Genomic DNA, 11561 nt, shown 5'->3' on the forward strand with positions numbered 1-11561 from the left:
ACACCCCAAAATAGCAAACAGAAAACTCCTCATGGTTGTTAATAAATCGTGAAATCGTGTGTATTTCATTTCTAATTAAGTTCCCCACCCTACTTTAATTGTCTGGCAGTCATAGCAGAACTTTTAACATTGTAACTTTATTAAAGGTGTTTGATTGTGAAAAATAATTAGGAAAAATCAGTAGAATAGCAGTATTTTTCTGTAAAACTTTTAACATTATAACCTTATTTAAAGTGTTTCATTGTAATAATTGAGGATAAATCTAGATCGAGATCTTCTTCTTTTCCTTTCATTCTGGCTGATACTCTTTTATCACACATGTGAAAGAAAAAGACTGATCACCAATATTGGACATAAATGGGGAAATGGAGAGCGTGTCATTGTACAAATTTCTGAGCGTACACATTTCTCAGGACCTCACATGGAAACAACAATGGCCTGGTCAGGAGGACAGAAAGACTACAGAATCTCAGGAAGGTCAATCTGCCCTAACACCAGCTGCAGCTGTGTCCTGACTAATGGCATTCTTGTGCCATTTTGAGCACCAAAATACATACAGTGAGACTGTCAGTATAACTGCTAGAGTATATATCTGTGCAGTATTGGTCATAATACACATATCACATTTCATTTTAAATGTTGTCATTCAAGTGCACTAGATAATAAATTTAAATATTTCGAATTAATATTTAAATGTGGAGATGCCCGCTACTGTGTGAACCTTATTCCGTTGTTCTCACCTACGATGACAAATAAAGAAATCTGACAGTGGGTAAGGAAATTTTAAACCAATTTAAGGCAGTTCCTTTGATCCCAATAACATGTCCCAGCCTCGGTAATAAATTGTAATAATATGGCCTCCAGTTATTCAGATCTAAATCTGACCAAGTGTCTGTGGGATGTACTGGAAAAAGAAGTAAGATCCATGGAGGCCCCACCTCACAACTGACATTGCAAAACATCACTAAAATGCATGTGATAACTGATAGAGGGAGTGATCCACAAAACCAGGTTTAACTTATAGCTCAGTTTCATGTCAACAGGTTGAACTTCTCTTGTTGCAGTGCTGTCTGTGATCTCTGTCAGGTCATTATCAAAGGTATACACACATGCACACACACATAGTTTAGACCTGCCCCCACAGCTTCTTATTCTGCCCCGATAGTACAATACAATAAAATGGGTGGTGTAGAGGTGGAACTGAAGAACTTAGTAAAGGGATGACCCAGAGCAAAGTCATGAGAGTATTTTTAGACACCAGCCTCCTCTTGCTAATGTTGGACTGCTGCTTTTCCTCTGCTGTGTCCTCCTCTCTTTATTCCTCCTCTTGTCAGTTACAGAGACAGTTTCATCTAAATGGGATGCACAAAACTGGAGATGTGATTCTAGGTGGACTTTTTGAAATACACTTCTTTTCTGCTGATCCTGACCTGTCTTTTACTTCTGAGCCACAGCAGCCTCACTGCTATGGGTGAGTCTGTAGTTGTGAAATGTGTAGCTTTGCACTGTTACTGTATAATGGATTTGAAATATTAAACTTTGTTTCTGTTAGTTTTGATATTATAGGATTCAGACAGGCTCAGACCATGGCCTTTGCTATTGATGAGATCAACAGAAACTCCAACCTGCTGCCAAATGTGACTCTGGGATACAGTCTGTATGATAACTGCATCCAGCTAGGAATTGGATTTCGTGCAGCACTAAACTTAGTGAGTGGTCAGGAAGAGCAAGTTACATTAGAGGAGAACTGTGTAGGAACTCCTCCAGTCCTAGGGATTGTGGGTGATTCTTCGTCCACACGTTCTATTGCCATATCCACAGTGATAGGTTTGTACAGAGTCCCTCTGGTAAGTTTACTTGCCTCTCAAGTCAATCATTGTCTCCATTGTTTCCATTTAATAATAATGCAAATTTAAAGTATGTTGTAAACATGAAATACTCGACATTAAAAAGTTTAGAGTCAACAGATGACTGTTTTTAGAATATGTGATCTGATTTTTTTTGCAGGTGAGTTATTTTGCCACATGTTCCTGCCTGAGTGACAGACAAAAGTTCCCATCTTTCTTTAGAACGATCCCAAGTGATGCTTTTCAGGTGAAATGTTATGTTTTTTGAATTTACAGAGTTGTGGGGTGTCAGATATACCTAAAGATAGTGATTAAACATGAACCTGTTTAGCATGATTTCTAGTGAAAGATGATTCCAGCCTGTGCACTAATCCCTGTGCTTTGTGTCTACATAGGTGAATGCTATGATTCAGATTCTAAAACACTTTGGTTGGACTTGGGCAGGTCTGCTCATCAGTGATGATGATTATGGAGTCCACGCTGCCCGATCCTTTCACTCTGATCTGGGTCCAGCTGGTGGAGGTTGTCTGGCTTACACAGAGATTTTGCCCTGGGGTGACGACCCTGCTGAACTCAGGAGAATAGTGGATGTGATGAGGAAATCTACAGCTCGAGTGGTGATTGTGTTTGCACATGAGAGTCACATGATTAACCTCATGAAAGAGGTCAGTCCTGAAAGAGATATGTTACCAAAACATGTTAGTTTTTTAAAGGTGCTACTCAGGATTTAGAGTACAGACAAATTATATTAGCCTGTAATAATGTATAAAACAAATTAAATTGCATGTACAGGTGGTGAGGCAGAATGTGACAGGCCTGCAGTGGATGGCCAGTGAAGCCTGGTCAGCAGCTGCTGTGCTCCAGACTCCTCACCTCATGCTGTACCTGGGTGGAACACTGGGCATATCCATCCGTCGAGGAGAAATACCAGGACTCAGGGACTTCCTGTTACAAATACATCCTGACCTACGTCACAACAACACAGATGGAAACAGCATGGTGAGAAGTAAACGTTTTTATCAGATTTGATATTAACAAGAATAATACCAACAAATTATCATATCCTTAATATTTTCCAGGTTAATCAGTTTTGGGAACACACATTTCAGTGTAGATTTGCACAACCTCCAGCAGGTTGGGTGGAAGCTGGAGGAAAATTATGCACTGGACAGGAAGTTATAGAGAATTTGGAGAATGAGTTCTTTGATGTTTCAGACCTCAGACCAGAGTATAATGTGTATAAGGCTGTGTACGCTCTGGCATATGCTCTTGATGAAATGCTGCAGTGTGAGCCAGGGAGAGGACCTTTCAGCAACAACACCTGTGCTCCTTTACAAAGACTGGAGCCTTGGCAGGTTAGATATCAGTTTATGCCCAACTCTTAATTTTACATATACTTTGTATTTGTTTTAGAGTTTAATAGTGTATGGATTTAATGTAACCATAAATTAATAAATAAAAGCATCTAATTTTCTAAATATAGTTGGGTGAAAGTGGATTCTAATGTCAGGTCAAAGAGTAAGTTGATAAGTTAATGTGATGTGACTTGCTACATTGGAAATGACAAAGATGTAATACGTATGTATATTCCTGCAATATTCCTGAGGAATTACCAAAAGTAAATACTTTCACTGTTGTTCTATTCAGCCAAAGACAAGACAGAATGCGGAATAACAAAACAAACTAAAACAACAAATTAAAATGTATATCAGCATTCACAGCCATTTTGGTTCATATCATGTCTTTCGAAAATAGTTTTTCAGCCCCCTTTCTCAAAATCCATCACCATTCCTCCTGACTAGTGACAAGTCTTTTATGAACCCATCTCCTCAGTAAATTTGATAATCCATCCAGTGGCAAAATGGACATGAGCTTTTCATGCCATGGCAAGTTATGAGGTTGTCCTGACATTGCTGCACACAGAGCTTAAGACCACTCCTTGCCTGTGGTCATTGTGAGAATACAAACCTAGTACAAGATTATTGGGCTTTACATGGAATTCTGTCTTGAATATAAAGTTCACTTAAGTGACTCACTGCCAAAAATATTTTAGTTATGATTCACATAAGATGATGGATATATATATATATAGTTAATCAAGTTAATAAGTTAATCATTTTTGTTTGTGGACAAAACAAGACATTTTAGGAAAATCATCATTTCCAGGTTCGACGAACAGCGATCAACATTTTTTAAGGTTTTCTGATATTTAATGGACCAAACGATTCATTGAGAAAATAATCGACAGATTAAACGATTATGAAAATAATTGTTAGTTGCAGCTCTACTTGTATGTACATTTCAAACCTAATGAATAGCTGTGGGTACATGTAGCCTTTAAATAATCTTGTGCTGGGTTTCATGAAAATGTTTTAGAGAATTGGATTTTCTTTGCATTTAAAACACAACACAAACTCTCACTAATTGATACAATTATGATAATACATTATTTTGAGAAAACCTCAAGTTGATCTTTTAAAATTCTGCACTCACACACACTGACTAACTGCCATGTCTAAGTTGTCTCAGAAAATATATTTTTCATCTATTTGATAGTCCACATGGCCATGTTATTAGAGAAAACTGTGAATCTAGATGGATGGATAGATAAATATTTATCGTCATTGTAAGAATGAACAACAAAATTCAGGTGCACTGTCAGGATGCAGACTCATAAATTGATAAGTAATAAATATATACATTAACAAGATCCAACATACATTCATTTAACCCCAAAGTCATTCAGTCACTATCGACGTATGCATTTGACGAAGGTAATTAAGTTAAAATACAAAATATCGATTTCACTTTAAAATAACAACATATTGCACAATAACACTGCAGTAAAAAAGACAAAAAAACATGGAGTTGTGGTATTGAGTCATGTTGGGAGGTTTTTTAATCTGTCAGCTGAGGCAAACAACAGCTGGGCAGTAATTCAATTAAATGTTTTCTGTCTAATTTTAATATCCAAAGCTTGTGTATTACTTGGAGAAAATCATCTTCACCACAACATTTGGTGATCAAGTGTCATTTGATGTGAATGGTGATGCCATACCAATATATGACACCATGAACTGGGTGTGGCTCCCTGATGGAGGAACTAAAGTTCAGAGAGTGGGTGAGGTTAAGAGGTCAGCCTTAAAAGGTGAAGAACTCACACTGGATGAAGACAAAATCTTCTGGAACTTTGAATCCAAACAGGTAACTTCTGATTTCTAGACTACTATTACTTTGCCTGTGGACAAGTCATTATAGAATAGTGGAACACATTTCTCCACTGTCTCGTTAATGGGAAACACTGTTCCACACAGGCTCCTCGGTCAGTGTGCAGTGAGAGCTGTCCTCCAGGTACCCGCATGGCCAAAAAGAAGGGGGAACCTGAGTGTTGTTTTGACTGTGTCCCTTGTTCTGAGGGAAAGATCAGCAATACGACTGGTGAGTGTAAAGTTTTAAACACCACAGATGTTAAACATGTATCTCATCACTTTCCCTCGTTTCACAGACGCCATGGAGTGCACCAGTTGTCCAGAAGATTTCTGGTCCAGCCCCCAGCGTGACCACTGTGTTCCTAAGAAAACAGAGTTCCTCTCCTATCATGAGCCTCTGGGTATCTGCTTGACAACCACCTCACTGTTGGGCACATTTGTCTGTGTTGTTGTTCTTGGCATCTTCATCCATCATCAGAGCACACCTATAGTTCGTGCCAACAATTCAGAACTCAGTTTTCTACTCTTGGTTTCACTCAAATTGTGTTTCTTGTGTTCATTGCTCTTCATTGGACGACCCAGATTATGGACTTGCCAACTAAGACATGCAGCATTTGGCATCAGCTTTGTGCTTTGTGTCTCATGTATCCTGGTGAAAACCATAGTGGTTCTAGCTGTGTTCAGGGCCTCCAAACCAGGAGGGGAGTCCAGTCTGAAGTGGTTTGGTGCTGTGCAGCAGAGAGGGACAGTTCTGGTTCTGACTTCTGTTCAAGCAGCAATCTGCACTGCCTGGCTTGTCTCTGCTTCACCAGTGCCTCATAAAAACACCCAGTATCACAGTGACAAGATAGTTTATGAGTGTGTAGTTGGGTCCACAGTTGGTTTTGCAGTTTTACTTGGTTATATTGGTTTACTGGCCGTCCTCAGTTTTCTGTTAGCTTTTCTAGCAAGGAATCTTCCAGACAGTTTCAATGAGGCCAAACTCATCACTTTCAGCATGCTGATCTTCTGTGCAGTGTGGGTGGCCTTTGTCCCTGCTTATATCAGCTCACCAGGCAAATATGCAGATGCAGTGGAGGTATTTGCCATACTAGCTTCCAGTTTTGGGCTCTTGGTGGCACTGTTTGGACCCAAATGTTATATAATCCTGTTGAGACCAGAGAGAAACACAAAGAAAGCCATCATGGGTCGAGGCACTGAGTCATGAAAACAGAATAGCAACAACATTTTATTTATATTATTTCCACAGTTTCCCACAGGATTTCAGGAGACTGGTGGGAGGGTCCCTGACCCTTGGGGGTTGGAGTGTGTGTACATTTTCAAGCCTGATGTATCTCTTTAGTGCATTTTGAGACCACTGAATGTAATGTAAATTGCTGTATACAAACATAACAGGTTGGTAACATCCATAACAACTTTCAAAGGCATATCAGGAATATTTAAAATTTAATCTTGAAAAAAACAAAACAATGACAATTCATTCATTCATTCATTCATTCATTCATTCATTCATTCATTCGTTCATTTTGAGAATATAAAACTTAAGATCGATGATGTGAACAATCTTTAAACTGACTACTGACACACTCTGCACCCTGCCTTTGGACACCTAATGTTACTAGGCTTGGTGGAAAATCTTGAATAATCATTCTGACATTTGTGAGAAAAGAGCATCACATTTTGGGGAAAAACTAACCTGAAAAACACACACAAATCTTTGAAAAACTTACTTTAATGCCACAAAGCCATCACTTTATCATTTTAACATTGATTCAACTAACCAGTAACAAACACAAAAACTTCTTCACTCAGCTGGTTTTCCTGACCGTTAACTCTTTTATAAACCAATATAAGTCATTGATAAATACTACTAAAATAAGCTTCACATCAAGAGCAAAAAAAAAGGTGAAACCAAAAGGTCCAAAAAATTCAGGCTAAACAATTTGTAAAACATGAAAAAATACTAATACTTTATTTTATTGTTTAGTTTGATAGTCAGACACAACTGAAAAGTAAGTTAGCATAAATCTTGGGATAATTAACAATTAATTTAAAAACTGCCTGGGTGCAGCAGCCACAGTGAGTGTTTTTGCACATACTGGTGGTATACAGTGATATGTCGTTTTGTTTCTCAGCTCGTATACACATTTGTTTTCACTCTGGTCCAAATGCTGCAGCACTGGCAGAGCTTCTTGTTTCTGTGACGACTGACCGGGAAAAGACGCGCGTGACTCCCAGTTGTTAAAATTAGTCTCTAAAGTAATGCTTAACTTTAAAAACAGAGGTACACATACGTAGTACACAGGTACAATGATTATTTGTAGTGCTGCTCTTTTCAATTAATAAACTGACCCCTCCAGTTCGACTGATGCAGCTAACAACGCTAACTGGTAAATGGTGCCTGGGCTCCCGTACTCACTGATTTGGTATCGAATTGGAACAACTCCAGGTAAAAGAAAATAAGTGTGAGACAGCTTCCACAGGGCAGACCTTCACGGCCCAGCCTCACTGTTCTGCCTCCGTTGTAGGATCTGTATAGTGCAGTTTTTTGCTATCGAAGGCTTCCTGCACAGCATCCTCCTAAGGAACGTGAGTTCAATCAAGTATGCTCGGGAGTGCGAGTTGGACCACAGGACCAGGTCAGGCCTCAGGTTTATGATTGCAATCTCTGGTGGAATCGTTAGTCATTGGCCCAGATCCACTAGCATCTGTGGTTCATCTAGCTTTCCCCTCCTGGTCTTTGGTTGGTGCTTGCACTGTCTTTGTTCCCCCTTTTGGTTCTTCTGGGTGGCAAGGCACTGGTGGTCATTCGCTTGCTTTTCAGGCTAACTCCCAACCATTTGAGGACTTGATTGTGCCTCCAGGTGTATCGTCCTTGAGAGAGGCTGACTTTGCACCCTGTGAGGATGTGCCGGAGTGTTGCTGGTGTTGAGCAGAGAGGACAAGATGGATCTTTGCCCAGCCACTGGTTGAGATTTTGATGGTAAGACATCGTAGGTGGTGCAAATTTGGAAACTAATCTCACTCGCCTCCATCTCCCTAATGTCCTTCCAGGTGATCTTCCATTTCTCCACACTATCCCATCTCATCCACTGGCCCTGTTTGGCCTGTGACGCAGCCTTGGCGCATCTGCTGGACCCTGCCGACGGATTTCAGCAAAAACCATCTTCCTTCATTCTTGTGGAGCTGCTTTATTCCAGCAGGGTCGTCTCTTGCCAAGCCCAAGGCCTTCTCTACCATGTTGGACCTTGCCCACGATGTCATCCATTTCCTTCCTGTGGACAGGTTAGGAGCAGCTGCCTGAATCAAAGTGTCCTTTGATTCAGCCAGGGTCATGTGAAGCCTTACTTTTGTGAACTTGAACGCCTCTGTGAGGCTAGAGAGAGGTAGTTCGAGTAGTCCATGGCCATAAAGGGCTATGCTGCTCAGACATCAAGGCGCACCTAAATCACTCACGTAGGAGCTGACAATCCTCTCCATCTTCTCAACTCCTGTAAGGGTGATGTCATACATGGTTAGCGGCCACATGATGCGAGGTAATAACCCAAACTGCAGGCACCTGATCTTAAGCTTGCTAGGCAGCATGGTCGATGGTCTTCAGGTATTTGTTGAGTCCTTGCCACAGCTTGTGTATCTGATCAGAGTCCTTGAACTTTGACTTGAACCACCTTCCAAGACTTTGGATTGTTTTTTCAGACACTATTGGTATAGGCTCTTGTTTGATATAGAACTGTTGCTCTGTCAGTTTGCCTTTAACTATGTAGATGCTTCTTGATTTGGATGACTTGAATTTCATTTTGGCTCCATTGATGTTCTCTGGAAGCTTCCCCAGAAGGCACCTGGTACATGGTGCGGTTGACATGTCATCCATATAAGCTCTGATAGGTGGCAGGCGGACGCCAGGAGTCAGATGATCGCCACCAACCACTTTCGTCATGGTGAACGCTAGAGGGGATATGGTACATCCTACCATTATGCTGATTTCCAGGCGATGCCATGCGGTGGTAAAGTCTGGTGAAGTGAAACGAAGCTGTAGATCTTGGAAATAGGATTTAACTGGGTTTGTGATGGTTGCTATGTGGAAGAAGTCGAAGGATGCCCAGAGGAAACTGTGTGGGACTGATCCAAAAGCATTGGCCAACTCAAGTAAGACAGCATGGAGATTCTTTCTCTCTCTCTTAGCAGTCTGGATCTGGTGCCAAATCATACTGGTATGTTTAAGGCAACCAGAGAATCCTGCCTTTTGGACCGTTGAATATATTGAATGAAAGTTGAATATATTGAATGAAATTCTGAGTATATGGAATGAAAGTCAGAATATATTGAATGAAACTTTGAATATATGGAATGTATTGTCACTTCCTGTTTCCATTGGTGTTACGCTGTGTGTTTCTACTGCTCTCTACTGTCAGACTGTCTCTGCGATTATTTACTGTTATGATCAATTCACTGAACAAGCACTCGTTTTGTAAATTGATTTAAACTTTCACCCTCTTATGGCGACAACTCTCTATCTTTCATGTAGATTCACATACGGTGGTTTTCCTAGCTTAACAAGTTAGCTTAACAGCGATGGCTTCTCCTGCTCTCTCGTGTTGTTTGCCAAATGTTTAGTCACTCCTCTGCCTCTTTTAGGATGACAGTAATTGTAATAAGTGTAGCTTGTTCGCCATGATGGAGGCGAGGCTTTGTCTTTGCCGTTTTTAAAAATATCCCAGTAAAGACGGCATCATTTCAGGAAATATCTCTGTCCACACGGAACTCAAAATCAATTGCCAGCATTGTAGTTGCGCCGTAACGTTACACCAAAAAACAGAGAAGACGTTGTAAACATTAGATATAATAAGAGAAACAGAGACATAATCAACCAAGCCACTAATATATGGCATTAATATGTATTAGTATCCAACAATCCACTTACATAATATGCAACAATCCACTTACATAATAATATCTTTACGATGACATCAATGTTATCAAATCAAACACAAATTTGTACAAAATTGTACTGATAACAATTTTAATTGTAGCATAGTAATGATGACAATACTGCTACTACTACTACTACTACTACTACTACTACTACTACTAATAATAATAATAATAATAATAATAATAATAATAATAATAATAATAATAATAGCCTCAAACTGAATCCGGATGATCCAAGATGAGAACAGAGGGTGAGTGAGAGGACAACGGGCACAAACTTGGGGAGGGAAAGAACAAGGTTAATAACCACAGGATTTCCACTAGCAGTCTAACCCTATAGCAGCATAACTAAGAGATGGTTTGGGTTTCCCTTTGCCAGCTCTAACTATAAATTTGATCAAAAACTACATTTTTAAGTCTAACTTTAAATACAGAGAGAGTGTCCTCCTCCTGAACTGACACTGGGAGCTGGTTCCACAGGAGAGGAGCCTAGTGCTTGCATTTTGGGACTGAAGTGATGGTATAAAAATGATAAGGTAAAACTATTTTTTTAAAGTTTGATGGGGCCTGATCATTAAGTGATTTGTAGGTGAGGAAAAGGATTTTTAAATTGAATTCTAAACTGTACAGGGAGCCATTGTAGAGAGGCTAACACTGGAGTGATACGGTCTCTCTTTCTAGTTCCTGGCAGAACTCGTGCTGCAACATTTTGAATTAACTGGAGGGTTTTGACAAAGTTATTTGAACATCCCGATAGTATGGAGTTGCAGTAATCCAATCTAGATACATTAACTAGTTTTTCAGTATCCTTAAAGGAAAACATTTTCATAATGTTCCGCAGGTGGAAGAAGGCTGTTCTAGAAATGTGTTTTGTGGTTCAATCAAATGACATGTCCTGCTCAAAAATATCTCGATCTCAAATAACAATGTGGTCAGAAACGTATTTCTCTAAGGTGTTTAAGGCCATGTATAATGACCTCAGTTTTGTCTGACTTTAAAAGTAGAAAGTTACAGGTCCATCCATGACTTAATGTCAATAAGACATTCCTGGAGTTTAACAACCTGATTTGTTTCATCTGGCCTCTTTGATAATATAGCTGTGTGTCATCTGCATAACAATGGAAGTGTATGTTGTGCTTTCTAATAATGTTGCCTACATTAAACATGTATAGGGTAAAAAAAAAAAAAAGTATAGGCCCAACCATTGAGCCCTGTGGAATTCCACAATTAACTTTTTTGTGCAATGAGGCATACATTAACATGAGCAAACTGGAATCTATCAGAGAAGGATGATTTGAACCAGCAGAGGGCAGTACAACCGATCCCAAGAATCGTTTCCAGTCTCTGTAATAGAATGTTAATGTAGACAAACAGGCTGTTACTGTGCAGATATTCACACAACTGGTTTGCATCTGACTTTTCTAGGATATGTGATGTGGTATGTGATTAAGGAAGAAGTTTGATGGTAAATATATAACATGATATATAAATTGTTGTCCTCACAACCCTAGAGACATACCATACATTGCAACAAATCAGTAAAATGTACTTCCAAAATCCAAAAGAGCATGCA

The 11561-nt window shown here is 39.6% G+C and overlaps 1 protein-coding gene across 1 annotated transcript; it reads left to right on the forward strand.

The window, feature by feature from the left end:
- The first annotated feature begins 1050 nt into the window (after nt 1-1050).
- On the forward strand, nt 1051-10155 carry LOC131457322 (extracellular calcium-sensing receptor-like). The gene is made up of 10 exons (XM_058626295.1): nt 1051-1099; nt 1335-1471; nt 1553-1847; nt 2008-2094; nt 2243-2512; nt 2640-2846; nt 2927-3202; nt 4824-5051; nt 5162-5285; nt 5353-10155. The coding sequence occupies exons 2-10, from the start codon at nt 1362-1364 to the stop codon at nt 6261-6263; spliced, it is 2508 nt and encodes an 835-aa protein (XP_058482278.1). The 5' UTR covers nt 1051-1099; nt 1335-1361; the 3' UTR covers nt 6264-10155.
- The last annotated feature ends 1406 nt before the right edge of the window (nt 10156-11561 follow it).

Source organism: Solea solea, chromosome 3 (genome assembly GCF_958295425.1).
Source record: "Solea solea chromosome 3, fSolSol10.1, whole genome shotgun sequence".
Classification (NCBI taxonomy): Eukaryota; Metazoa; Chordata; class Actinopteri; order Pleuronectiformes; family Soleidae; genus Solea; species Solea solea.

Bases quoted from the DNA above. Each gene is read 5' to 3' on its own strand.
- LOC131457322 (XM_058626295.1), top strand. From the start codon at position 1,362: ATGCACAAAACTGGAGATGTGATTCTAGGTGGACTTTTTGAAATACAC. The intron at 1,472-1,552 runs GTGAGTCTGTAG...TGTTTCTGTTAG, and splicing joins CAGCAGCCTCACTGCTATGG to TTTTGATATTATAGGATTCA. The intron at 2,847-2,926 runs GTGAGAAGTAAA...AATATTTTCCAG, and splicing joins ACACAGATGGAAACAGCATG to GTTAATCAGTTTTGGGAACA.